This window comes from Aphelocoma coerulescens, unplaced genomic scaffold, assembly GCF_041296385.1.
Source record: "Aphelocoma coerulescens isolate FSJ_1873_10779 unplaced genomic scaffold, UR_Acoe_1.0 HiC_scaffold_46, whole genome shotgun sequence".
In the NCBI taxonomy this organism is placed as follows: domain Eukaryota; kingdom Metazoa; phylum Chordata; class Aves; order Passeriformes; family Corvidae; genus Aphelocoma; species Aphelocoma coerulescens.
This window is the reverse complement of record NW_027183804.1, coordinates 2109755-2137468: the sequence shown is the minus strand read 5'-3', so window position 1 is coordinate 2137468 and position 27714 is coordinate 2109755. Positions and strand designations below refer to the sequence as shown.

Genomic DNA, 27714 nt, shown 5'->3' with positions numbered 1-27714 from the left:
CCCCCAAAGTCCCAGGAGAACAAAGTTCAACTCTCCATCTCCCTGCAGAGAAAAGGAGCTGAAAACTGGCTCAAAAGCAAGAAGGTTGCTTCCTCCACCCTTGCTGCAAGCAGGATGCAGAGGAGTGTGTATGTGTGTCCTTGAACAAACGCTCTGAGAAGTTTGTCCGGTTTTTTTTTCCTCTCCCCCCTCTCAGGCTCAGTTGAAAGGCACAGAAATGCACAAAGTTCACTTCTGGGCATAGAGCAGCCATAGGGGATACACATCCTAAAGTCACCCCAAGACACAGGCACAGAGAATTCAGTGGAAAGACTCCGAGAATTCTGCTCCCAGAGATCATTCCTGCTCACACTGACCCTTGTAGAAAGGGGCCATCATTCCAGGCAGCCTGTACTGAGCATGTGGCTCCTGAGCGGGGTTTGTTGTTTAGGAAACCTGCTCAGGCTTTTCCATTCTTTCCTTGCAAACAGGAAAACTTCTCCTGGGCCTGTGTGCAGGCAGAGCCCTGAGGAGAGCAGGTGGCACATGGTGCGCTGGGCTGGGACAGCCAGCTGCAGAGCTCAAGGGAAGAAGCCCAAAGTGGCACAATGGCTCCTTGCCTTCACATGCAACACCTGGGTCACAATGGTCTCCTTGATTCCATGAGGCCCCACTGTGTCACAATGGCTCCTTGGTTCCATGCGGTTCCGCAGTGTCACCATGGTCTCCTTTGATCCGCATTGTCATCATGGACAGAAGGAGCCGGGCGGCGGCGGGGGCTGAACCCTGGCAGCAGCGAGGAGGAAGAACAGGAAGAAGAGGAAGAAGAGGAAGAAGAGGAAGAAGAGGAAGAAGTGGAAGAAGAGGAAGAAGAGGAAGGGGCCGGGGCCGCCTGCGGTGTCCGATCCCCGGCAGCAGCGGGGAGGCCTCGGGCAGCGGCGGCGGGCGGGGCCCTTTGGAGCCGCCCCGAGGGCTCGGTGCCGCCCCGGGCCCCTGAAGGAGCCGCTCGGCGGGACGGGCGAGCTGGGAACGAGAGAAAACGCCGAGGAAAGAAGAAAATCCAATCAAAGAGCCACACCGAGGGGCGTCTCCGCCGGCCCGTGGCACCGAAGGAGCTGCACCGCGAGACCAGCGAGGAGCCCGGCGCTGAAAGAGCCGCAGCGGAGGGCGTGGGATGGGAGGTGCGAATGGAATAAAAGAAGGAGAATGGAATAATAAATTCTAGAAGTGCACGGGGAGTGGCGGCTGCGCAGCGACTGAAAGAGCTGCAGCGAGGGAGCGTCGGGGCAGCAGCGCGGGGTCTCGGCCGCTCCGTGTGACCGAAAGAGCCGCAGCGAGGGACGGGCGGGGCGCGGCTCGGATCGAGCCCTCCAGCTGCGCCAAGAGCGGCGACCCCGCGGGACCGCGCCGGGGCCGGGCGGCGGCGGCAGCCGGAGCCGGGGAAGCGGCTTGGAGCGGCGGAGACGAGCGGGGTGTTCCCGTCAGCTCCGCTCAGCCCTCGGGCACCGGGGGGTTCCGGGGCTTGTTCCCGTCAGCTCCGCTCAGCCCTCGGGCACCGGGGGGTTCCGGGGCTTGTTCCCGTCAGCTCCGCTCAGCCCTCGGGCACCGCGCTGGGGCCCCGCGCACTTTTCCAGCCCGGCCGCCCCCACGGGCCGGGCCCCGCGGCTCCCGCTGCCGCCGCCTCGGCCCCGCCGAGCCCAGAAACCCCGGAAAATCGCTCCCATGCACTAAGGAACCTTTCCGTGCGCAGCCAGGGGCGCAGAGGGGGGATCCTTATGAAGCCCCCTCCCCTCAGTCCCTCCTGGCACGGCCGGGCATTAGCGCAGCTCCCGGGGCTGTGTCCCGGCACCGGCTGCTGCCCCAGGGCACGGGGCTGCCGCGCTCGGGCATTAAACGCGACAGATTTGGGGAGCAGGGACAGCCAGAGAAAGCCTCGGGGAGCCCTCGGGAGCCTGGAGCTGCCCGAGGGGCACAAAGGATGCCCTGGACACAGCGATGGCCCCAGCAGCGGCTCTGCCCCCCAGCACGGGGCTGTGTCCCAGACCCCCCGCTCCAGCCCGAGGTTTGGGGGCGGCAGCGGAGCTGCTGGACGGAGGACGGCTGGAGGAGCAGGAGCGGGGGGAAGAGGAGGGATAAAGGGGGAGGGGCGGGAGGAAGAGGCGGGCCAGAGGGGGCAGGAAGAGGAGCCTCCATGTGCATCCATCGCTCTCGGTGTCCGCAGCTCTCGGCCTCGGGAACACCGCTCCCCCCATCCCGCAGGTGACCGGGGAGGGGCAGCTCGCCCCAAATATCTTGGGCGGTGCCTGGGGTTTTTTCGGGAGAGGGGATTTTTGGAGCTTGGAGGACTCCAGCACCGAGCCCCAAATATCTTTGTTGGTTCCTGGGGAACGGGGGTTTGGTGGGGCAGGGGAGGGGAGGCGGATGTTTGGATCTTGCAGGGCTCCGAATGTGAGTCGCAAATGCCCCTTGGGGGATATTGGGGAGCCCCCGGCACGCGGGGTTTTGGGGGGTCCCGGTGGCGGCTGCCGGGAGAAATGGGATGGGGCGGGATGGGGCCCGGGAAGGGTGGGATGTGGATTGGGGTGTGGGATGAAGTGTGGCGGAGGGGGATGGGCGGGATGGGGCCTGGGATGAGGCAGGCGAAGGTTGGGGATGATGAGGCCGGGGGGACCCCAGTCCTCAGGGGCCTGCGGGGTATCCGCCAGCTCCGAGGGAGTTTTGGGGCACCCCTAATCCTGAGGGGGCGGTGCTGGCAGCGGGGGACACGTGGCTCCGGCACCTCTGGCCGCAGCTGAGCCCCCCCCGCCCCCAGCGCCCCCCGGAGCGGAATTTGGGGAGGGGGAGGTGGGGGCGGCCAGGCCGGGCCCCCCCGCGCTGTCCCGGCGGGGGCCGAGTGCGGGCGGGAGCCCCGCGGGGCCCGGCCCTGCCCGGGCACGGCTGATGCCGCCCGCCCGCGCTCCGCACTGGTCCGGACTGGTGCTCCCAGTGCCGTGCGGGGCGGGGCCGCTCTGGGGACCCCCCAGGGCACAGCGCGGCTGCTTTGGGGCTGTCGGCAGCGCCCGGCGCTGGGCATGGGGCGTGTGGGGGCAGCTGGGGCCGCACTGGTGGCACTGGTGGTGCTGGGAGCCCCCCCGGGCGCGGGGTGAGCGGTGAGAAGGGGGGCGGGTCTGGGACCCCAAATGGAGCGAAATGGGGAATGGAACCCCCAAAGGGAGCAGGAGGGGCCTGGAACCCCCAAAACCAAGGCCGGGGGAGGGGAGGTGGGGATTGGGGATGGGGAAGGTGCAGAAGGAGGAGGGGAAGAGGGGGCTGGGACCCCCAAGCAAAGCGGGAGGGGGATGGGACACCCAAATTGAGCTGGAATGGGGCTGTGGATTGGGGGAACGCTGGGAAAGGGGAGGAGAGGGGAGGGTGTTCTGGTTTGGCCAAATTTAGAAATATATCCTCTGAGAGAAGGCACAACCACCCCTCCCCCACCAGGTTTGGGAAAAAATAAATTTTTCTCGAAGGAAAGTGGAGGAGATAAAACTATTTATTTACCAAACACACGGGAAAGGAAAATAACGCTAAATTGTAAAATCTGTTGCTGCGGAGGAAGAAACCTGGGAAAGTGTTAGAGTCCTCCCTTTGGTCTCCTCGGAGCTGGGGCTTGGCCCAGGGCCAGGCCGTCTGTGCCCAGTTGAAAGTCCTCCCGATGTGCTCTGATATTAAAGCAATCAAGCAGTCCAGTAGAAAAGGGGATTTTCAAGGGGAGGAAAAATTCAGCTCTCAGTTTCTCTCCGGAGAAAAAGCAGCTGAACAACTGGCCAAAAAAGAAACTGTTCTGGGCGCAGCCGGCCGGGTGCTTCCCCCCTCCCCTGCCACAGCTGGGAAACCAATTGCTATCTGTGTGTGACCTTGAACAAGCTGCAAACTGCTTTGAAAAAGTTTTGCTCAGTTTTTTCCTTCCCCCTCTCAGGCTCAGTTTAGAGGCATAGAAAGGCACAGGAATTAATTTCTGGGCATAGGCAGCGATATGGGATACACATCATAAGGTCACCCCAAGACAGAGGGAAAGGTGGGGTTGGGACAGCAGAAGAGCGGTTCCATGGAGGTGCAGCCCTGTCCCCCAGCACCTGAGCCCTGGAGCGATTCCCTGGGGCTCTGGGGAAGGGAGGGATCCGCACTGGGGGGGTCCCCAACCCCCCTGTCCATCCCTGGGCTGATCGGGGGCTCCCCCCACACAGCAGCCGGTGCTGAGGCAGCCGTGGGGCAGAGGGGGTGGGAAAGGGGGGGCAGGGTGGGAGTGGTGGAGGAGCGGGAGGAAGAGGAGGGATAGAGGAGGAGGAGGAGCTGGAGAACCACGAGGTTCCACCGCCCGCCCACTGTGTCCGCAGCACCCCCAGCCCCGGTAGCATCTTCCCCCCCATCCTGCAGGTGAGCGGGGAGGGGGAGCTCACCCCAAATCTATCGGGGGGTCACCAGGAGGGGTTTTTTTGGAGGGGTGTTTGGAGCTTGCAGATTCTGGAATCGAGCCCCAGATGTCCTTGCATGTCCCTGGGAGGGATTTTTTGGGCCAGAGGGGATATGTGGATCTTGCAGGACTCCAAAGCTGAGCCATAATTGCCCCTTGGGGGTCTTGGGGTGTCCATGTGAGGATTGCCTGGTCCTGGTGGGGTTGGACATTGGGTTTGGGGATCCCCAGGAGAGCTGGGGGCTGGAACACGGGACCCCTGGAGTGGGGAGAGCAGGGAGGGACGATACCAGAGCTGGGGGACCCCCAAGAGCCTGGAGGGGTGGGGGGGCCTGGAGATGAGGTGGGGTTGGGATCTCTCAGCCCTGAAAGGGGCAGTGAGGATAGGGGGGAGCCCCAAGTTCCTGGAGTGGAGGGAGGCTGAAGAGGGAGACCCTGGGACCTCTGGGAGCCAAAGCAGAATTGGGAAAAAAGGGACCTGTGGGACCCCCAAAACCCCCCAGCATCCCTAAGCAGGACCCCGGAGAGGGGGATCCCCAGGACCCATGGGACCCCCAGCAGCCCTGACAAGGGGAACCCCCAGAACCCCAAAGTGAGGAGACTGGAAAGGGGGAACTCCTGGAGCCGTTTTTAGGACTCACTGCCAATTTTTTGTTAGTTTTTGTGGACCCCGGTGAGTTCCAGAGATGGACTTGGGCAGGAGGAAGCCCCAACCCAACACACTCATCTCTTGTTTCTCCCAGAATGAGGATTTCCCATTCCCAACCCTTGGCCAGGTGGAGGAGGAGGCTGTGAGGAAGAGGAAGATGCCCTGGGAGCCCCAGGCAGGTGAGGAGGAAGTCAGTGCCCCTTTCCCCCTCTCTCCTGCTCCATCTCCCAGCCCAGCATCGCCCCCGGCTGCAGGACAACCCCGCTGCCGACGCCGTCCTGCCGGGGACGGACTGGGGGGATCTCCTTCCCCTTCCCTGTGGCACGGAGGCAAATCCCATCCTCTCCTTGTCCTTCCTCCCCAGACAAGGAGCTGAGGACGGAGCCCAGGGAGGACAAATCCCCGCGGCAGAACCTGGTGGAAGAGGCCGTTTTGAGCAGCTCCATGGCACAGGAATCCAACGGGGAGGAAAAGCCCTGGAGATCCCACAGGAGGAGGGGCTGCAAATGCAGCCCAGGGTGCCCTGAGGAGGAAAGACCCACCCTGTGCCGGGAAGGCGGCCGGAGATGCAGCCAGAGGTCAGAGCTGGTGGTTCATGAGCAGCTTCACGATGGGGAGAAGCCCCACAAGTGTGGGGAATGTGGGAGGAGCTTCAGGTGGAGCTCCAACCTGATCAATCACCAGAGGATCCACACCGGGGAGAGGCCCTATGAGTGTGGGGAATGTGGGAAGAGCTTCAGGTGGAGCTCCCACCTGATCAACCACCAGAGGATCCACACCGGGGAGAGGCCCTATGAGTGTGGGGAATGTGGGAAGAGCTTCAGCCAGAGCTCCAGCCTGATCCGCCACCAGTGCATCCACACTGGGGAGAGGCCCTATGAGTGTCCTGAGTGTGAGAAGAGGTTTCAGACCAGCTCCACTCTCCTCCTGCACCAGCGGATTCACACGGATGAGAGGCCCTTCCGCTGCCCCGACTGCAGGAAGGGCTTCAAACAAAACTCCCACCTCATCACCCACCGGCGCATCCACACCAGGGAGAGGCCCTACGAGTGTCCCCAGTGTGGGAAGAGCTTCTCAAAGAGCTCCTCCTTCATCATCCACCAGTGCATCCACACTGGGGAGAGGCCCTATGAGTGTCCCGAGTGTGGGAAGAGGTTTCAGACCAGCTCCAGTCTCCTCCGGCACCAGCGGATTCACACGGATGAGAGGCCCTTCCGCTGCCCCGACTGCAGGAAGGGCTTCAGGTACAACTCTGACCTCGTCACCCACCGGCGCATCCACACTGGGGAGAGGCCCTACGAGTGTCCCCAGTGTGGGAAGAGCTTCTCAGACAGCTCTAACTTGACCCAACACCAACGGAGGCACCGCTAAGGGAAGCCCTGCGAGTGCCCCGACTGTGGGAAGAGCTTTGTCCTCTGCTCCAGCTCCATCTCCCATCAGAGGAGCCACGTTTGGCAGAGCCCTGGTGACCCACATTCCCTGTGATCCGTGTTGGGAAGACCCCTGGCTGGTGCTCTCCACGTTCTCCTGGATCCCTGTAGGCACCTGGGTGAACGCAGGGGCAGGAACATCCATCGGGACTCAGATCGTCATTGGAAATTCATTGGGAAGAGCTGATTTTTTAACTTTACACCCCAAAATTTTCATCTGCTCTGTCCAGTTGTTTTTTCTGGTGGTATCAAGCAACCCTGGATGACCTTGGAGATCTTCTGCAGCCTAAGTAATTTCTGTGTTAATCCCACTGAAACAACCAAAATTGGGGTAGAAATAAAGAAATTAAACAAAGAGATCTAAAGCGGCACCATTTTACTGGAATTTGGGGTTGAATTTGGGGTTCAGGGGAATATTCGGGAGGATCTGAGTGTTGTGGGGCTGTGAAGCCAGGCAGACTGGGGCCACAATCTTGTACTTGTGTTGTCAGAACGTGTCCACCTGAGCCCACCTATTCATCAGGAATTCTGGTTGTCTGTCCCAGTCCCTGCTCTGGGTCTCTCCCTTTGGAGTGTGACGTCCAAAGTGCCCAAATCGCTGCTGAAGTGCCTGAGCTGCTCAGGGCTGTGGATGTTCCTGTCCCCCAGCCTGTCCTGGTCGGTGCCATGGGGGCTGGGAGGGGGTCTGGGGGGCTCCTTGGGGGACTGGGAGGGGCTTTTGTGGCTCTTGAGGGCATTTGTGGTTCTTGGAGGGGCCTTTTAGGGTGGTCTCAGAGAGTTTTGGTGATCTTGGCTGGGCCGTGTGTCTTGGAGAGAATTTTGTGGTTCTTGGGGTCATTTATGATGCAGGGAGTGGTTGGGGGGTTCCTGGCCAGGAGCTGTGGGGTGGTTTGAGGGGTCTGGGAGTGGCTGTGGGGCTGGGAGGGGGTTTTAGGGCCTCTCCCCCAGACTCCAAAGCTGCCACCAGACCCCACCCCCAAGATGCTGCTGGTGGTCGGGGATTCCATGTTGGGGTTCATCCTCCTGGCACTGCAGGAGAAGGTGAGGGGGGGTCCCCAGGGGCCGTGTGTGTCCCCCCAGAGCGTGTGTGACCCCCCCCATCCCGGTGTCACCCCCTTTTCCCTGCCCACAGGGCTCCTGAGCCAGCCCCTGCTGCCCCGGGAGGGAATTTGGGGAGGGGGCAGAGGGGGTGCGCAGCCCCCGCCGGGGGATGACCCCGGCCCAGCGCCCTTCGTTCAGCACCGAGCTGGGCTTGGGGCCGCAGGAGGAAGAGGCCGATGGGAAGCAGATCCTGCAGGGGGGACAGGACTTGGGCTCAGGGCAAGGTCCTGCCCTGCACACCTGGCTCAGGTGTGAGCCTGCCCCGGGAAGGGAGCGGGACATTCCCATCCCCACGGATCAGGGCTGGCAGCAGCGCTGGGAGCACGGACATGGAAATCCTGGGAGCCACTGGGACCGCACTGGGGGGTGAATGATCCCCCCCAGCACCTTTCCAGGCCGCCCTGCGACCTGAGAAATGCTCGCTGGGCCTCGGCCTTGGCCAAGAGCCCCCGGGCTCAGCTGCTCTGAGCTCAGGCGCTGCCGGCTCCCGCAGCCCGCCCAGGGCCGCCCTGCCCGTGCCGGGGCTGTGCTGGAATTCTCTGCTGCTGCTGGGCCACTCGGGGGGTCTGGCCCCGCAGGAAAGGTGACCCTGAGCCAGGAGCTTTCCTTGGCCGCAGCAAAGCCTCGGCACGGAAAGACCTTCCCAGCGCTGTGCCCTGGGCCGGGAGGGATTGTGCCACCAGAGCTGTCCCTCCATTTCTTCTGCCAGGCAGCTTTAGCACAGGAAAAGTGGAGAAGCCAGAGCTGCCTCTCAGCTTTCCGCAGCCCTCCAGAGGAATCCTGTGTGGGAAGCAGCCTGGGAACAGGGTTTCTGTGCCAGGGCAGGGGAATTCAGAGCCCTTTCCTCCCCCGTGGGCCCAGGCTCTGGCCCTTGCCCTTTGCAATGGCCCTGCAGCTGCCAGAGGGGCCTTTTTGGCTCAGCTGAGAGCAGTCCTGCTGCAAGGCTGTCCTCGAGCTGCTTGGGCTGCACATGTGCCCAGGGAATGCTCATTGCTTGCAGTCTCAGGCGCTGTGGGTGTGCAGGTGTAACTACTGCAGGAGGGAACAGCTCTGCTGGGGGCAGTTCTTGCAAGGTGCTGGCCCTGGCTCGGGGCTGGGCCGGGGCCAGCGGCAGAAAATCAACTTGCAGCTCGGGCCCCGCAGCAGGGAGGAGCAGCAATTGCTGGGGGACAGAGACTCTTGCCAAGGGCCTGCGGGGCCGGGCCCCAGGGAACGGCTTCCCGCTGCCCGAGGGCAGGCTGAGATGGGATGTGGGGCAGCAATGGTTCCCTGGCAGGGCGCTCAGGGCCTGGCACAGGCTGGCCCCAGAAGCTGCGGCTGCCCCCGCATCCCTGCAAGTGTCCCAGGCCGGCTCGGCCATTGGGGCTTCCTGCCCAGGAGGGCTGGGCTGGGCTGGGGCTGCTGAGGGCGGGATGGGCTCTGGCTGAGCCAGCTGAAGGCTGCGCATGATGAGGCCGGGGGGACCCCGTTCCTCAGTGGGTTCTGGGGTATCCCCCATTCCTGAAGGGATGTCAGGGTATGTCCCGTTCCTGAGGCAGTTTTGGGGTCCCCCCAATGCTTCGGGAGGGGTTCTGAGAGGGGGGCTCTGGTACTTGGAAGGGGGACCTATTGTCAGGGATGTGGGGAGCCCATTTTGGGAAGGATGCTGCTGTTTCTGGCAATGTTGAGAGGTTCTGAATGGGCTGTGGGGCCCTGGCTCTCATTTTGGGACTTGAGGTGAGCCCATGGGCACAGCAAGGGCTGAGGAGAGGTTCCAAGCTGCCATTTGGGATGGAGGGATTGAGCGGGGGCCTCCAATAAACTCAATGCCAGCCCCAGTGTGTCGATGGCAGCCCCAAATGGCTCGATCCGTCAGCCCCAAGGCCCGGCTGTGGGGAGTCAGGAGCCACAGAAGGGGAATTGGTGTCCAGGAGGGGTGGGATGGGATGGGATGGGATGGGATGGGGTGGGATGGGGTGGGATGGGATGGGATGGGATGGGATGGGATGGGATGGGATGGGATGGGATGGGATGGGATGGGATGGGATGGGATGGGGATGGGATGGGATGGGATGGGATGGGATGGGATGGGATGGGGATGGGATGGGATGGGATGGGATGGGATGGGATGGGATGGGATGGGATGGGATGGGATGGGATGGGGATGGGATGGGATGGGGATGGGATGGGATGGGATGGGATGGGATGGGATGGGATGGGATGGGATGGGATGGGATGGGATGGGATGGGATGGGATGGGATGGGATGGGATGGGATGGGATGGGGATGGCATTGTTGGGGTGGGATGAAGTTTGGAAGGGATGGGGTGGTTTTGCCGCTTGGAGTGGGGCATTTCAGGGAGGAAAACCAGGAGCTGCTTTTGGGGAGGCTCCTGGTGCTTTTTGACAATTTTGGGGCCTCTAAGTGGCTTCTGGGAGGTTGCACTGAATTTGGGGCAGGTGCCAGAAAACCTCTGCAATTTGTGGGACTGAGGCGAGGTCCCCACATTTTGAGAGGGTGAGAGGACCCCAACTGGGAGGGGATCCTGCTGCTTTGCACCCCTTCCATGGGGTGAGAAGTGGCTTTTTAGGGAAGGAAGGAATTCGGAAGGAAGGAAGGAATTCGGAAGGAAGGAATTCAGAAGGAAGGAAGGAATTCAGAAGGAAGGAAGGAAGGAAGGAAGGAAGGAAGGAAGGAAGGAAGGAAGGAAGGAAGGAAGGAAGGAAGGAAGGAAGGAAGGAAGGAAGGAAGGAAGGAAGGAAGGAAGGAAGGAAGGAAGGAAGGAAGGAAGGAAGGAAGGAAGGAAGGAAGGAAGGAAGGAAGGAAGGAGTGAAAACAATGTAAGTTCTGAATGAAACAAAAAAAATATCACAGTTGTAAATAACACAGTTGTCTTTTAAAAAAATATCAATTCCCTCTGAATCCAAAGTTGCAGAAGACTTTTCACTCCACATTGGGGTTTTATCTCTCATACTTTTTCTGGTTCTTTTCTTTTTTCTCTTGTTTTTATTAGATAACACCTGCTAGGAAAGAAAGACTCCCAGGCAAAAGCCAAAGCCAAAGTCCTTTGAAAACCCTGCAGTCCCTGGGAGCATTCAGGAGCCCCCCAGGGCCATTCCTGACCAAGGCTCCCCAGGGACTCCTTGCAGCAGATCCCTGAGGCCACTGGGATGTGGGGGGATGCTGAGGGCAGGACAAGGGGCTGACAGTGCCCAGCCTTGCTGGGGCTGTGCCAGGAGGCCCCAGGGCCTCAGGACAAGGTGTCTCCTCCCAGCCCTTGGTGGCACAGACGCTGCTGTGCCCCAGGGCACCAAGGCTTGGCTTCTCCTGGGCACTGCCAGCCCTGCCAGGGCCCTTGGCCATGTCCAGCACAGCTTGTCCTGCACTGTCCCACCGCTGCTGCTGTGTCCCTGCAGGCTGCACACTCCCATCTCGCTGCCCCGCCAGCTCTGCCCGGCCACTGCCAGCCCTGGCCTGAGCTGTGCCCAGCCTCACCCTCTGTGCCTTGGGCACACACACATGCCCTGAGCTCCTCCTCCCTCTGGGTGCTTCTCCTGCCCCAGCGCTGCCCTGGGAGGGACATTTCCTCCTCCTCATGCCCAGTGTCCCCCTGCCCAGCTGCTCTGTGGGGCAGTGCGTGTCTCTCCTGCTGTTCCCTCCCTCCCAGGAAAGCTGCACCATGTGGGGCACGGCCCTTCCAGCAGCCTCCCAGCCCCTCAGCCTTGTTGGGCCCTTTCCCCTGAGCAGACAGCAGCAGCATCTCCGTGCTCTGCCCAGCGTGCTCCTTCCGTCACCAAACTGCAGGAAAATAGAAACTGTCCAACACCATCTCTGAAGTGTCAGAGAATCAGGCCCTGTGGAACCAAGGAGCCCTTGGGACACAGGAGGATCTCGTGTAACCCAGGGTCAGTTCTGCCACTGCAGATCCAAAGAGATCCTTGTGACACGCTGGGGCCTTGTGGAACCCTTCTGCCCTGGTCTCTGCACCAAGGAGACCCTTGTGCCACTCCGGGACCTTGTGCAGCCAAGGAGAGCATTGTGAGAGTGCGGGGCCATGGAACCAAGGGACCATTGTGACCTTGTGGGGCCTCATGGACTCAAGGGACCATTGCCACACTGTGGGGCCTCATGGAATGAAGGGTCCATTGTGACACTGCAGAACCAAGGACACCATGGTTACACTGTGGGGCCCATGGAACCAAGGCACCATTGGGACACCCCGTGGCCTCATCCTCTTGAATTTCAACAGATCTGAGGGATGGCAGCACCTGCAGGCAGCACTGAAGGATTCTGGGGAGAACCTTTGATCCCTGCTCCAAAAGAAATCAGAGAAAGATCCCTGGTAAGATAAAGGCACCTTTTCCTTTTCCTTTTCCTTTTCCTTTTCCTTTTCCTTTTCCTTTTCCTTTTCCCTTTTCCCTTTTTCCTTCTCCTTCTCCTTCTCCTTCTCCTTCTCCTTCTCCTTCTCCTTCTCCTTCTCCTTCTCCTTCTCCTTCTCCTTCGCCTTCTCCTTTTTCCTTTCCCTTTCCCTTTCCATTTCCCTTTTTCCTTTTCCTTTCCCTTTCCCTTTCCCTTTCCCTTTCCCTTTCCCTTTCCCTTTCCCTTTCCCTTTCCTTTTCCCTTTCCCTTTCCCTTTACCTTTCCTCTTTCCCTTTCCTGGTGTAAACTGTTGACCTGCCTGTAAGGTGCAGCAAAAGCTTTGCAGGGTTTGGTTCAAGGTACCCAAGGTTGGAACAGGGAAGTGTTCGAGTCCCTTCTAAGAGGAGGGTTGGAGTCTTTGTTCCATGACTGCCTGGGATCCATGGAACAAGTGTGTTCTGGCAGACTCTGGGACCTCCACAGCAATCCCATGCAGGAGCCAGCACTGGACCTGCACCCTGGTGGGAGCAGCGTGGTACGGATGGGAAACGGGCAGCTGGGTGTGCAGTGGCAACCTCGACCCAGGTCATAGAAGCCCAGGCTTTAGCTTTGAACACAGCAGCACAAAAAGCAGAATGAATGACCTTTCCTAGAAATCACTGAAGGACAAAGGGTGAACATATGGACTGATTTGAACTCTGGGTTTGGAATAATACACGTCCAGGGAGCCACATGGAAGGAAAGGGCACAGAGGTCTCCAGTGAGTACAACAAGAAATCAGTCACCTACTGCAGAGTGTGCCAAAGCCAAAAGAAGTGGCCCTGATGCCCTTGTAAAGCCCATGGGTTTGGAGACTCCCCAGTTAATCCAGGGAATCCATTGGCTGACCAAACAGCTCAAGAGGGTGCTGAAAAAGCTCTCCTTGCACTAATACCTGGCAAAAAGTGGAATGTTCTGCAACAAAAACCAGATTCCAGTGATCAGGACAGGCAGTCAGCCCCAGCAGCAGCAGCTCCGGAAAATCCCAGCAGGTGATTGGTAACCCCGTGTGGGCAGGTAATTGTAGCTCCACAATTAATGTAGAACGGAACTCAAACATCAGGAAACACATGAGGAAATGGAGAATATGGTGGCCAGTTTACAAAGGCATCCAGTAAGCACAAAAATGGCAAAAAACAATAGATCAGTTGTTGAGAAAGTTGGGATTGGTTTTGAAGGAAGAAGGCTGCCTCCAGGGCTGGTTAAATGGGAATCACCAGGTGATTTTGGCCAACTGATTTTGCAGAACTGCCCAGGCAGAAGGGGGACTGGCACATTTTGGCATTGGTGGATCCTTTTTCTGGATGGCCAGAAGCTTTCCCATGTGGCACCAACAAGACAAGGGAAGGCTCAGAAGTTTTGCTGAAATGAATATTTAATAGCACTGGGACTAACTCTTGTAAGCCTTAAAAGGTGCATGGTTCTCAACAGATCATTTGGGCTGGACTCGCCTGTACATCCTTTCCAACCAGGAGATGCGGTGTGCATCAGAACCTGGAATTTTGGAACAATCCAGCCAAAGTGGAAGGGACCATCTCAAGTCCTCCTGGTAACCTACCCTGCACTCAAGGTAGAAGGAATCAAACTCGGGGTTCATGACATGTGGGTAAAACCAGCGAGCACACATTAAACACAGCAGAAACAAGACTGACACCGTGGAGTTTGGGGGTTGTTACATCAATCCTATTGTTTTAGGTATTGAATAGGATTTTCTAAGGGGATACTATTTATTGGATCTGGATGAAGATGATCAATAATTGTGTATTTATAATAATAATAGAAACGATGTTCCTGACTTCGGGGAAGGGAAATGCGGTTTTCAAAGTCAGTGCAAGGTGTTGGCAGATGACAGAATGTGACCCCTGTAACAGCTTGTTTGCCAACACCAACCTCTGCAGAAAATCCAGTTCTGTGGGGAGCTTCAGTCAGCAATTTGACAAAAATCTGGGAACACGTGTGGGAAGGAAATAGCACCCAGGGCACCTGGACAGGGATGGAAGGAGAATATTCCTTACCATGGGCACATCAGAACAATAGTGCTGAGAATTGTAACATTTCCAAACCGGATCTGGAAATTACCTCAGGAAATATTGATCAGCTGACAGATTGCACTGATACCCCCTGGAGCTGTCAAATTCCAGCAGTATGGAATCACCCTCAGACAGGACAATGGGAATGTTTCCAGCCAGTTCAGGGGTGTTTGGGCTGGGAAGGGAGCCCAGGCCTCCCACAGGACCCCTTACAGGTGGACAGGTGGGTATAAAATATCCTGATTGAACAAGGTCAAGGCCAAAGGATCCCAGGACAAAGGAAAAGTGGGATTGCCCTGGGACAGACACTTGAGCTGTTTGGAATGCTGAGGTCCAGCGGCTCCTGGCTGTGGCCCAGGCTCTGAGGCTGGGCTGTGCTTGTAGAAATGATTCTGCCTTTCTCAGGGACACCTGGGCTCAGCCAACAAACAACGAGCCTTGGAGAGGCACAGAGTGTCAGCAGGACACGGTCAGATCCTTAGGAGCCCCAGGATGGGTGGGAAGTGATGGAATTTGGAGCACACATTTGGCCCTGGGAGAATCAGGAGCACCGTGGACACTGGGGGTATTAACGTTCCGTCCCTCGTGCAAGGAGTCACCACCGGGAACCCGACTGTGGGGAAAGGTTAAAGGGGATGGAACTTGGAAACATCCCAGTGCGGGAACTACAGCGGGATGGATTTTAGAATCCATCCCTGCTCCGCAAAGATCTGCCTTTAGGAACAGACCAGCCACACACCATTGGGCTCTGCAGATGGAAACTTTAGGGAATGCAGCTCCTTTGGGGTTTGCTGAAACAAAGGAACAATTGCCAGCCACAGCTAAAATGACCTTACAGAGCAGATTGGCTTTAGCCCTATTGCTGTTACATGGACAGGGAGTATGTGGATTCTTGAACTGGAACAGCAACACTTGTTGTGTGCACATTCCAAATGTAATGCTGGATTGGATGATCGGGTAGAGAGGATAAAATCGGTTGCTGCATCCAGCAGGGAATTAAGGGGAGGGTTAGACAGTAACTGGTTGGATAAAATATTTAAAGGACATAGATTTCCCCTGACTGATGGTTGGCCTCACTTTTGCAAAGTCTAACTGGGATCCCAGCAATACTTGTGCTTCTGACACTTGCTTTCAGCTGTGTAAAGAACATGGTTGTGAAAGCAGCTGAGCAACTCGTGGGATGTGAGTAAAGGAGCAGAGTGAGGCTTACGAAGGCTTGAAGGGAAGAGAAGCTTCCCAACCCTCCAAGGGGGGGAAATTTGCCAGATGAAAAACCGTTTGCACCTGGTGGGTTCATACAATGCTTCTTCTCCAAAAGCCACTGGCCATGGAACCGCACAAGGCTGATTCTGTGGGCAGCAACCAGCCCAGGTGTGCCAACTTTCACCAGTTCACCGGGCAGTCAGGGCTGGCTTTGGGGTCACCGACCACCAGGGACCCCCAAAGAGACCCCCAGGGCAGAAGAAGGGATGTGCAAAGGGGTGGGGGAAATATGCAATGATTTTGGGGCAATGATTCTCGTGTGTGTGTTTCTTGTGGGACAGTCTGGGAATGTGTCTGTGAAACACAGTCTGCAAACAGGAACATTCCTGAACTCGGCACACACGACTTTGGGAGGGGCTCTCCCCTCGTGCATCCGGCCCAATAAAGAATGCTGCTGCTTCGTGCTGCGCTGGTGCTGAGGAGGTTTTGTTTCACTGAAGTTTTGGTACCACCTCTGTGCCTGTGTCACAGAGCCACAGAGCAGCTGTGATGTCAGAAAGGGGCTGTGTGACATCACAGAGTGGGCTGTGACATCACAGGGTATGGGTGTGACATCCCAGAGAGGGCTGGGCCATCCCAGAACAGGCGGTGACATCCCAGAGTGGGTTGTGACATCACAGGGTGGCTGTGTGACATCACAGAGCGGGCTGTGACATCACAGGGTATGGGTGTGACATCACAGAGAGGCCTGGGCCATCCCAGAAGAGGCTGTGACATCACAGAGTGGGTTGTGACATCACAAGGTGGCTGTATGACATCATAGAGTCTACTGTGACATCACAGAGCTCTGTGACCTCACAGAGTGGTGCTGTGACATCATAGAGTAGGGCTGTGACATCACAGCTTGGGCTATGACATCACAGGGCAGAGGTCAGACATCATCGTGCAGACTATGACATCACAGAGCAATGGTGACATCACAGGGTGCTGGTGTGACATCACAGCGCAGAGTTGTTACATCACAGACAGGGCTGTGACATCACAGAGTGGTCGAGTGACATCCCAGAACAGACTGTGACATCACAGAGTGGGTTGTGACACCACAGGGTGGCTGTGTGACATCATAGAGTCAGCTGTGACATCACAAAGCAGCTGTGTGATATCACAGAGATGACTGTGACATCACAGGTGGTGTGACATCACAGAGTGGCTATGACATCACAGGGTTGCTATGTGACATCTCAGAGTGAGCTGTGACATCACAGATATGGCTATGATATCACTGGGCAGAGGTCTGACATCCTATAGCAGACTATGACATCACTGAGTGGTTGTGACATCCCAGGGTGGCTGTGTGACATCCCAGGGTGGCTGTGTGACATCCCAGGGGTTGGATGCCATGGCAACCCTCATCAGTTCCAGTTCCCTCGGAAACCCCCCCAGGAGCCATTGCTGCACTCAGGGTCCGTGGCCACTTGCCCGCAGACCTGTGGCTGCCCTCGGCTGCCATGGCAGCCCTCAGGACAGAGCGGTGCCGGGGCTGGTGCCAGCTACAATTGCACTGACACTCGCTGATGCCCTCAGGTGCCACGGCAGCGGCCACAGGGACCCGTTCCTCACTTTGGTGCCACGGACACCAACGCTTGGCCCCGCTGCCATGGGGATTGGCACGCTCACCTGCACTCAGGGCCCGTGGCCGGGCACTGCTGCCATGGACACGGGCACAGAGCCCTGGGCCACAGTCGGCTGCCGTGGCCACCAGCCCAAGGTCCCGTGGCCAGGGCCGGGGGCATGGAAAGGAACCCGTGGAGCCGTGGTGATGGTGGGTGGCCATGGGGTGCTGCTGTGGGCTGGGGCAGAGGGAATTTCCTTGCCAGGCCTTTCTCTGGGGCTGTGTTTGGCTCTGTGCTGAGCACAGCGTGGCTCACACGGAGATGGTTTTGTTCTTGCTGAGCTTGCACAGAGCCAAGGCCTTTCCTGCCCCTCGTCCGGCCACGCTGGGGAGGGGCTGGGGGTGCAGGGGAGCTTGGCAGGGGTCACAGCCAGGACAGGTGACCCCAACTGACCCCAGGCATATCCCAGACCACAGGACATCATGGCCAGTGTATAAAGTGGGGGAACAAGGAGGAAGGGGGGACATTTGGAGTCAGGGTTTTTGTCTTCCCAGGTAACACTCAGGCAGGATGGGGCCCTGTTTTGCTGGTGGGCAGGGTCAGCACCAAAGACACAGACACCAACTGAAGGAATTGTGCAATTTATAGAATGCAAATCTGCAAAGAGTCACAAAAGCATAAGCTCAGCAAAGCACATAATCATTAGCAAAGAATCACAGCAGGAGCAGCTCAGCAATGCCCCCAATCATCAGTGCCAAAGATTGCCTGCAGTGATTAACCAAGATCCAGCCCCAGGGACCCTCAGACTTTACCATCACCCAGAGCCACCCATCAGCTGCGGGAAGCTGTCCCAGCCAAGGACTGCAGAGCCACTCCCGGACACTGGGAATTCCTGCAGCTGCCTCCAGCCACAGCTGAGGCTCCAACCCCGCTGCGAGAGGGCCCAGCTTTGACAGTGCTGGAGAAACAAACTGACAGCACTTCCAGTGCGGGAACATCTGCTTTCATCCTCCTCTTGGCTTCCTCCTAAGCCTGGCCAGGGCTCAAGGAGGAGCCAAGGGAGCTGACTTTGACCATACAGCCCCAAACAAGGCCAGATGTGGCCTTGTCCGGTTTCTAAATACAGAAAGGTAAATCTGTGTTTCACCAATGCACAGGTACATAGAACATATTGTTAATAGTACTTTGTTAATGAGTTAATGAGTGGGATACAAAGATAACATTTGGTTGGAAGGTTCATCAGGAGGTCAGCTTTGGCCCAGGGCCTCTTGTTCAGGCCTTACTCAGGGCCTGGTGTTCAGGCCTTGGAACTTCAATTGCTCCTTTGACCTAGAGATGAACTACAACCTTCATAACAATTCTTTCAGTAACAGGGTCTTAGATTTAGGTATTAGGCAAAATTGGAGAACAAGAGGTGATGTCTTTAAGTGCTGCTCAAGGTCATCACTCACAGCTATAATTCACATTCCTTTTAAAACAAGCCTCATTAGTTGCTATTCTCTGTTATTTATCAAATCCCCCTTTTTCTAGAGACTGTGTCTCTTTTTAGACAAGTCTCAGTGCTCTATTTCCCAGCACAAAGTGTCACAACAGCTCTAACATGGAATCATAACACACCAAGTGCTCACACTGCAGTGATGACAGTGACTGCCACAAATGCATTTGGCAGCAGCCTCCAGTTTGGCAGCCCCAAAGCCAATCCCAGCAAGGAGAATTTGCTTCTTTCTGCCACTCTTCCACTGCTCTTTCCATCGAGGTGATTCCTGACTGTTGGACTTCAAACCCATCACTGATAACAGTGCAGCATTCCTGTCCTAGAATAGCCCAGGCTCCTCCTTGGCCAGCAGGCAGATAATCCAAGGCCATGCGGGTCTGCAGAGCCCCCGTTCGTGTTTGTTGGAGCTCACAGGATGTGCTGTTGGATATTTTAACAGTATCATTTGCTGCTTCTTCTAATAATCGATTCAGCTCGTTAATGTGAACTCCACAGGACGAGGCAGCGCATGGGGGGCACAGGGTGAACCAGAATCTTTGGCTTTCTGAAATCCAAGGCACTCTTTGGGTGGAAAATGTTCTCTTAACATGAAGCTCTTCCTTGCAGTTGTTGCTGAAGCACCCTAAAGGGAGGCATCACTCTTTTTCTTATTAGGAAAAGGACTGCTGGATCCAACCCCTTTATCTCCACCAACAGTGGTCATTTGAGGTGGATCTCCTTTTTTCACAATTGTTTATAAAACTGCAATATCAATAATTGTGCTGGCCTGTCATGGAGTTAAATAATCCAATCTTGTTCATTATCATTTAACAGAATTACTTTGATCTCTCCTTGATAATCTGCATCAATTCCTCCTCCCAGGACATGAACGCTTTGCAGGGCCAAGCTCCAGCGAGCAGTTATCAAACCAAAGTGTCCCGGAGGAATCTGAATTCCTATTCCTGCATTGATAACTCTCACTTGCTTCTGATTTATCCCAATTAATCCTGATGCAGGAAGGCCCAGCCCTGCAGCCTCTGGGGTGGCCCTGTCAGGGCCCATCACACCCAGAAGGATTTCCCAGGAAGTCCAAGTCTCCCTGTCCATGGGTGGATTTGCAGACTGGGTGCAGCCGGGCACACCCAGGGGTTTCCATTTCCCCAGCGGGGCCATTGTTAAGGGTATGGAGCACATCTGGGAGATGGGTTCTCCATCGGGACGGGTTCCCATCTCCTTTCTTCAGCTGCTCTTTTAACAACCCCTTCATCTGCTCAACCAATTCCTGCAGCTTGTGGATAGGCTGGGATATGGAAAACCCAGCAGTCTTCATCACTGTCTTTTTCACAGGAACAGACAAAGCATTCCAGATCACAGTATCAGCAAACCCTATAAAAACAGCCAATTCCATCCTTCCCTCCTTTATTCATTGTGTGCAATCTCACAAAATTTACCAGTGACCTTTGGGTCCTGGCCAATCCTTTTCTGGAGGGTATTTAGTGTTACATCCCTGAGCAGCCATGGCTAAAGAATTCGTATTGTCAGCACTATTTCACATTATTATTTATTATCTATACAATATAAATATCATTTTATAGATATATAAACTAGGATATTATTACTAGTTCACTTGCACAAGAAATTCAAGCTCAAAATTAAAAACTTCTTCTATTGCTCCACGTGGGAGCGTTCCAACAACAGTTGTTCCTTCTGTTGGTGCTGTTTCCAATACGCTGTTAACAAAATCCATCCTCCTCTTCCCAAACCCACAAGCTCTTTTCCTTTTTCCATATCCAATTTTGGGATGCATTTTAAGACATCCAGCGCTTCAGCTCCTTTTAACCGACTGCCCCACTGCTCGCACGGTGCTCCGACCTCAGCCCACTCCAGAGCCAGGGAACTCCAGGGAAGCTCTTCCCATCCAGGATTTCAGACAGGACTGATTCCTTACATTTACATTTAAAAAGTGACATTTTGCTGTGATCTGGCCAGACTACACCAATTTTGTTGTACCGGTGGGCAGGGCCAGCACCAAAGACACAGACACCAACTGAAGGAACTGTGTCATTTGCTACAGCTCAAAGCAGCAAAGAATCACAGCAGGAGCAGCTCAGCAATGCCCCCAATCATCAGTGCCAAAGATTGCCTGCAGTGATTAACCAAGATCCAGCCCCAGGGACCCTCAGACTTTACCATCACCCAGAGCCACCCATCAGCTGCGGGAAGCTGTCCCAGCCAAGGACTGCAGAGCCACTCCCGGACACTGGGAATTCCTGCAGCTGCCTCCAGCCACAGCTGAGGCTCCAACCCCGCTGCGAGAGGGCCCAGCTTTGACAGTGCTGGAGAAACAAACTGACAGCACTTCCAGTGCGGGAACATCTGCTTTCATCCTCCTCTTGGCTTCCTCCTAAGCCTGGCCAGGGCTCAAGGAGGAGCCAAGGGAGCTGACTTTGACCATACAGCCCCAAACAAGGCCAGATGTCAGATTTCATGGCCTTGTCTGGCGCCTAAACACAGAAAGGTCAATACGTGTTTCACTAATGAGAGGATGCATCAATCACAGCGCTAATGATCATGCAAATTTCGGTAATGAGCAGATACAAAGATAACCTTTGGTTGGAAGGTTCATCCAGAGGTCCCCTTTGGCTCAGGGCCTGTTGTTCAGGCCTCAGTCAGGCCTCTTGTCCAGGCCTTGGCACTTCAGGGACATGGTTTAGTGCTGGGCTTGACTGTGCTGGCTTAATGGCTGGACTCGATGAGCTCAGAGGTCTTTTCTAACAGAAAGGAGTCTGTAATTCCAGGATTCTGTCTGCTGCATTCAGCCAGGTCCATGGCACCTGCATTACTTTGCCCAAAAGTCTCCTCTTGCTCAGCTCTTGTGGCCTAAGGCTTCAGCTCCTTCAGCTCCTGGTGCTGAGCTGCTCATGCTGAACGAGACGCCTCGGAGAGAAGAATACAGTTCATCCCATTCCTTCTGGCACACGGAGAGGGGAGGCTGTGAAAACAGGAGCATTGTTTGCTGTGGCCTCCTCTGTGCCCTTGACGCCTTTCAGCGCTTTGAAACAGCCAAGAGCTTTCTCCAAGAGTGCAATGAAGCAGCTGTTCCTGCTCCCAGCTCTCGCCCTGCCCAGTCTCTGCCCTTGACTGCTTTTGTCCCTCTTGCTGTGCCCTCTGTGGCCCCGGGGCTCGGTGGCTGCTGCCCAGGGCTGTGGCACTGGCACAGATCCAGTGCTCGAGACCCTCCTTTCTCTGCCCTTGGAGCTGCCTGCTCACAGCAGCCTTTGCCACCTGCAAGCTCCACATGGACAGGGAGTGCCCACCTCTGCTCCTTGCACACCCTCCAGGAGCCCAGGGCTGCCATCTCCAGTCCCTGCTGGCACTGAGGGTTCCCAGGTGCCCCAGGCTGCTGTGACACCGCTGCCAACGGGAGGGAACAGCGGCAGGGGCTGTGCTGAAAGTCAGCTCCATTTGCTGCTGCTGCTGCTGCTGCTGCTGCTGCTGTGGGGGTCATTTGTCCAGCCCTGCCCCAGAGTCAGGGATCAGATCCAGGCCCTGCTGCTGCTCCCTCGGGATCAGCCACAGTTTGGGTGTTGCTGTCAGTGCCAGCAGGAGCGGGCGCTGGAGCAGCGGGTGCTGACAGTGCCCCAAGCCCCGGGGCCCGAGGGGTGCCTGGGCTGCGGGGCTGGCAGGGAGCTGCCCCTTGTTCTCCCTGTGCCTCACGCAAAGCTGGGCCGCTCACAAGTGGGGCAGCACAGCAAACAGGGAGCCTGCCAGTCTCTGCCAGCCCTGTCTGCTCTGAGATTGGGCCTTGGAGCTGCAGGGGGACAAAGGCAGCTGCTTCTGGTCCCTCTGCGTGTCCCCGTGATCAGCAGTGCTGCTCCATAATTTAGGACGTTTTTGGTTTAATTAATAGAAAAAAACAAAAGAAAAAGACCAGAAAATATTATGAAACATAAAACTAAAACCCAAATGTGGAGTGAAAAGTCTTTTGTAACTCTGGATTAAGAGGTAACTGATCTTTTCAAAAGACAACTCAGGTATTTGTAAATATGCTGATGGCATTGATCCATCTTACTGACCTCAGCAGCCCTTTTTTAAAGATTTTGGGCTTTGTTTCCAACATTGTTATTTTAAATTGTGGTTGAAGCAATAGGAAATTGATTGTGCCCTGCCAGCTCCGAGCAGGACTGGCAATCTAAACTCTGTCCCACCCCAACTCACTGACAAGATGCCCTTCCTTCTCACCCTGCCAATGAGCTGCACATTCCCTTGGAAATTGTCAGGGGTTCTAAAAGACACCAAGTCCCACTTAGGGCTTTTTGCTCTGGTTTGGCACTGGAGAAGGGCAATTCTTCGTCCATCAGCTCCAGGCTGCACTGCCTCAGGAACACGGCCCACTCGCCAGGTTGGGCCCACTCGTGGCACTTCCAGAGGAGGAAGAAAGTGCAATGGCACAATTCCAGCCCAAAAGGAAGGAAGAGTGGGACAGACAGAACACCCTGTGCAGATCCAGGCGTTCAGCTGGGACTGTGGAGAGTTTGGGTTCTTGCCAGTGGGATGTGTGTCCCTGACTGCAATCTCTTGGCCTGCGTGAGAGTCTCACTCACCTGCAAAAGCAGAAAGCTCCGTCGCTGTGCTCGCAAGGGGCTCGTCTGATGCAAAGCTGTCAGAGCCCTGTGAGGGGAGAGCGGGCCCAGCCGTGCCCGGGGCTGAGCCCCAGCAGAGCCCTGGCAGAGCCCGGAGCAGCCTCAGCATCGGCAGAGCCCGGCTGCAAGGAGAGAAACCAGAACCCGCCCGTCAGCTGAAGCCTCCTGTCCCCTTGTCCCAGCCGCCCGCAGTGCCCAGGCCGTGCTGGCCGTGCTCAGAGCTGGGCCCAAAGCTGCCCAGCATTGCTGCCTTTGGGAGCAGAGCAGGAGGGCAGGACATGTGCCCAGCCTGCAGCCAGCCATGGCACAGCCACCTCCTCAGCAGCTGCCCAGAGCCCAAAAGCAGCTTGGCAGCCACTGAAGAATTCCCTGCAGCCGCCCCAGCAAAGGGGGAACCTTTGGTGCCCGGCCAGGCCGTGCCATGCCCAGCTCTGGCAGCATCCCCCTGGCTCTGGACTCACCTGCACACTGGCCGTGGAGCGTGTCTTTGGAGAAGGTGCCAGAATCAAAGGCCATCATCTTCAGCTGCCGCTGGCCAGCTCCAGGAAGAGGTTGTCGGCCTTGAGCTCATCCTTGGTGGCTCCAGCAGCAGCAGCCCCACCTGCTACAGCTTCTCCAGGGGCTCCTTCTCCTTCCCTGCGGCCACACCAGGCTCTCAGGGTTCTGCCCAGGGCCCCAGCCATCAGTGAACCAGGCAAGCAAAACCAGGGGGGATGGTGGCCACCAGTGCTTGCCAGAGCAGGCCTCCAGCTCAGCTGCAGCCCAAGAGCTGCATGTTCCCTTCTGATGCTCCCTGCTCAGAGCTACAGGCAGGACAAAATCGTCTGCTTTGCTTTGCCACTGATTGCCAAGAGATGTGTGGGGCTGTTACCTGCCAGGCCCCTGGATCACACTGTGCCCGTGGGTCCCTGCCATCCTCTAGGGCACATGAACACCCTGCAGCCAAGGGGCACTGAAGAGCTCTTCCAAGGATGGCCTGTCCAAGGGCTGCATGGACAAGCACCTCTTAAGAATATCCTGGCACTCTGGGCACAGAAACCAGAAACCACCAGTCAGCTGTAGAAGGATCCCGCCTGCTTTGCCCCCCGTTCCCGTGCCCAGGCCATGCTGGCTGTGCCCAGAGCTGGGCCTAAACTTGCCCATGCATTCTGTGCTTTGGAGGGCAGCAGGACAGCAGGACATGTGCCACCTCCTCAGAACTGCCAGAGCGGGATGCTCCTGAGCCCGCTGCTGGCTCCCAGCACTGCTATTCCCCCCGTGCCGCAGAGATGAGGATCCACCTGGAGAGAGCCGTCGTGGGAACAGGATCCGCCCCCAGATGATCTCCTGGCCCCTCTTTAACGGGTGCTTCCCCACCACCAGCTGGTACAGCAGGATGCCCAGGGACCAGATCGTCGCTGCCTCGCCGTGGTAGCGTTGGTGGTGGATCCACTCGGGTGGGCTGTACAACAGGGTTCCTGTGGAACACAGACCGAGTCCATCGGGGGATGCTGCTGCTCCCAGAGCCTCGCCCCAGCATCCCTGGGCACGCAGGGGCTGCACCAGTGGCACACGGGGTGACCCGCTGCCCTCTCGCCTGCACCTGTGACTTGTGTACAAACTGGTGTTGGAAAAGAGGCCACTGGTGTTGGGAAAGGGCAGCGGAAGCCCTGGGGAGGCCCAACCATGACATGCAAATGAAAAACCCACCCAGTGGTGGGGAAAACCCACTCTCCTCCCTGCCTGCAGTGCCCCAAAATACATCAATAAGCCAAGGCAAACCAGGGCAGCGGAGCAGTCCAGGCCCTTCCTCGCCTGCACACCAAACCGGCCGGTGCACGGGGTCTGACCCCCCTCTCTGCTACCCCCACGGGGGATTTTGTTGGGCTGGCTGCCCCCGCTCCAGCCCCAGCCCAGGGCAGAGTGGGTGCTGAAGGCTGCTGGCAGCGCCGGGAACTGCCCCCTCCCAGCCCCACCCAAAAGCAACTTGGCTCAAGAATTAATCCCATCCTGGCAGCAATGAGGGGAAGCCCCGGTGCCACACCCAGGCTGGGCCATGAGATGCCCAGGAGCATCCCCTGGGAGGGCTCACCTGCAAACTGAGTGTAGGCTGTGTCCTGGAGGAAGGCGCCGCAGCCAAAGTCGATCAGTTTCAGCTGCCCCGTGGCCAGGTCGAGCAGGATGTTCTCGGGCTTGATGTCCCGGTGCAGGACCCCGCAGCTGGTGCAGTGCCGCACGGCCTCCAGCACCTGGCCGAACAGCCCCCGCGCCTCCTCCTCGGGCAGGAACCTCCGCTGCGCCAGCAAACCCGACAGGTCCTGACACCGCTCCGGACGCTCCAGCACCAGCAAGAAGCTGCTGGGCAGCTCAACCCACTCCAGGAGCTGGATGACACCACGGAACCCAGTGGACACCTTGTCCAGCAGCACGATCTCCAGGGGCGCACGGGCGCCGTCGGGCTGCGGGAGGAGCACGGTGCCGTCGGTGGGGCTGAGGCCGTGCCAGGGCTCTGGGACCCCTCACCCAGCCCGGGACGCTCTGCGCCCCCCGCTCACCCCCCGCCCGCTCTCCCTCCGGGGCTCCCGGCGGCTCCCACCCCGCCGGGCCCCGGCTCCTCGCCGCCCGGCACGCCCCGCCTCTGCCGCTGGCCCCGCTCACTCACCAGCTCGCCCCAGTGCCGGACGCGGTCCCGCGGCACGCATTTGATGGCCACCTGCGAGCAAGGGGCAGCAGCGGGCTGAGCTCGCCGCCCGCCCCGCCGCGCCCCGGCCTCCTCCCCCTCCTCCTCCTCCTCCGCCCTCCGCCCTCCTCCTGCACCCTCCTCCTCCTCCTCGTCCTCCTCCTCCGCCCTCCTCCTGCACCCTCCTCCTCCTCCTCCTCCTCCTCCTGCACCCTCCTCCTGCATCCTCCTTCTCCTTCTCCTTCTCCTTCTCCTTCTCCTTCTCCTTCTCCTTCTCCTTCTCCTTCTCCTTCTCCTTCTCCTCCTCCCCGCCGGCCCCGCCACTCACCGGGGCGCCGTCCGCGAGCCGCGTGCCCGAGAAGACGCTGCCGAAGCCGCCGCTGCCCAGCAGCGAACCCAGCCGGTACCGCTCCTGCAGGGCCTCCTGCGCCTTCCCTGCGGGCGACACGCGGCCGTCAGCGCTCGGCCCGGGGCCAGACACGGCCCCCGACCGCCCCCCGACCGCCCCGGCCCGGGCATCCCCATCCGAACGGGACACCGGCGGCTCGGGGCCGGCGGCCGCGCTGCCGAGCGGCGGAGCTCGGGCCGGGGAAGCCGCAGCGGAGGCGGCGGGAGCGGCCGCGCCCCGGGTGTCCTCCGCGGGCCCCGGGAGGAGCCGGGCCCGGAGCCGAGGCCGGAGCCGGGGCCGGAGCCGGAGCCCGCGTCGGGGCCGGGGCCGGGCTCGGCACAGGCGGAGCCAAAGGGTGGCGATGCCGCCCCAGCCCCGGGCACCGATGCCCGCCCGGCAGCGCCACAGCCAGGACGGCGAGAGCCGGGCGGAGGCGAGACCGCGGCGGGACGCCCGGGGCCGGGGAGGGGGCGGCCCCGCCCGGGGCCGGGGGCGGGCCTGGGGCATGGCCCGGCCCGGCAGGGGGAGGGGGAGAGACCGGGAGAGGAGCGGGACACCGGGAAAGGGACACCGAGAGACGAGGGGGAGACCGGGAAGGGGAGGCGGGGGGAAGGTGCGGAACACAGGGAGAGGGAGAGGAGGAGCAAGAGCAAGAAGCGGAGAGAGTCTGTAGAGTCGCTTGTGCTGCCGCTGCTGCTGCCGCTGCTGCCGCTGCTGCCGCTGCAACTGAAGCGCCGGGGCCGTTTGTCCGCGTGTCCAAATGTCCGCGTGTCCGCGTGTCCGAGTGTCCGCGTGTCCGAGTGTCCGCGTGTCCGTTCCCCGCTCGCCCCACGCTCCCCACGGCCGAGCCCCGCTCGCCCCGGGGGCAGCCCCTGAGTCTGTGCAAACACGGGAACTTTGCCGTGTCCAGCCCGGATCCAGAGTCCTGGCTCCTGCACGGTGGCAGAGGAATCCCCTCGGCTGCTGCTGTGCCTTGGCCCTGCTGAGGGTCAGACACTGCCGGGCCACATTCCCTGCCTGTAGAATTCGTGCCCCACCCAAGCTCTGCACTTTTGTCTCCAGCATTGCTTTCCAATAAAAACAGGGGAAGGCAAACTGTGTGCAGCTCACGGTATTTCAGAGTGTCTAAAACTCGCTAAGGCACAGATCTTAGAGGTGAGATCCATTTGGAATTCATGGCATGGAGAAGCAGTGCAACATGGAAAAGGGGAGCACAGAAATAGAGAGGGAAACACCTTGGATTGTTTCTTTCCATTTTCATTTCACTTCTGGAAAGCTGTTTCAGTTTTCTGGGAATCTTCTCCACAGTCCTGTCTGCTCTTTTCAAGAACCTTTCCTGGGGAGCGAGGTGCAGCTCCTGTCACAAGATGTGCCATCAACTGCAGCTTCTCTTGGCTTCCCACACTGTGAGTGCAGCACGACTGCTGCAGCAAAGCAGGACAAATGCTGGGAGAACTTTACAAGTTGTCCTTTCTTTTCCCTGTGGGCTGGGCACTTGTGCCATCGGTGAGGTTTTCATTGTGGCTGTTGTAACCTAAGAAACCAGGAGGTGGAACCAGCAATTGTTAGGGACTGCAAGCCAGGGGCGTCACTTTGCCTTTACGTGGCAGGGACGACACTACGCACTCAGCACATTGCCCCAGGCATGTGTGCACGGCCCAACAATTTGTCATCGAACAGCGGTGAGCACTTGGATGAAATCAAACTGACTCCTC

The 27714-nt window shown here is 58.1% G+C and overlaps 1 protein-coding gene across 1 annotated transcript; it reads right to left on the bottom strand.

Annotated features, from left to right (window-relative positions):
* Positions 1-23870: 23870 nt before the first annotated feature.
* LOC138101759 (serine/threonine-protein kinase pim-1-like) lies at positions 23871-26136 on the bottom strand. The gene is given in 6 exon segments (XM_068999544.1): positions 23871-23977; positions 24233-24409; positions 25024-25390; positions 25594-25644; positions 25940-26116; positions 26119-26136. Coding segments are annotated over 6 exon segments (897 nt in total).
* Between the last annotated feature and the right edge of the window lie 1578 nt (positions 26137-27714).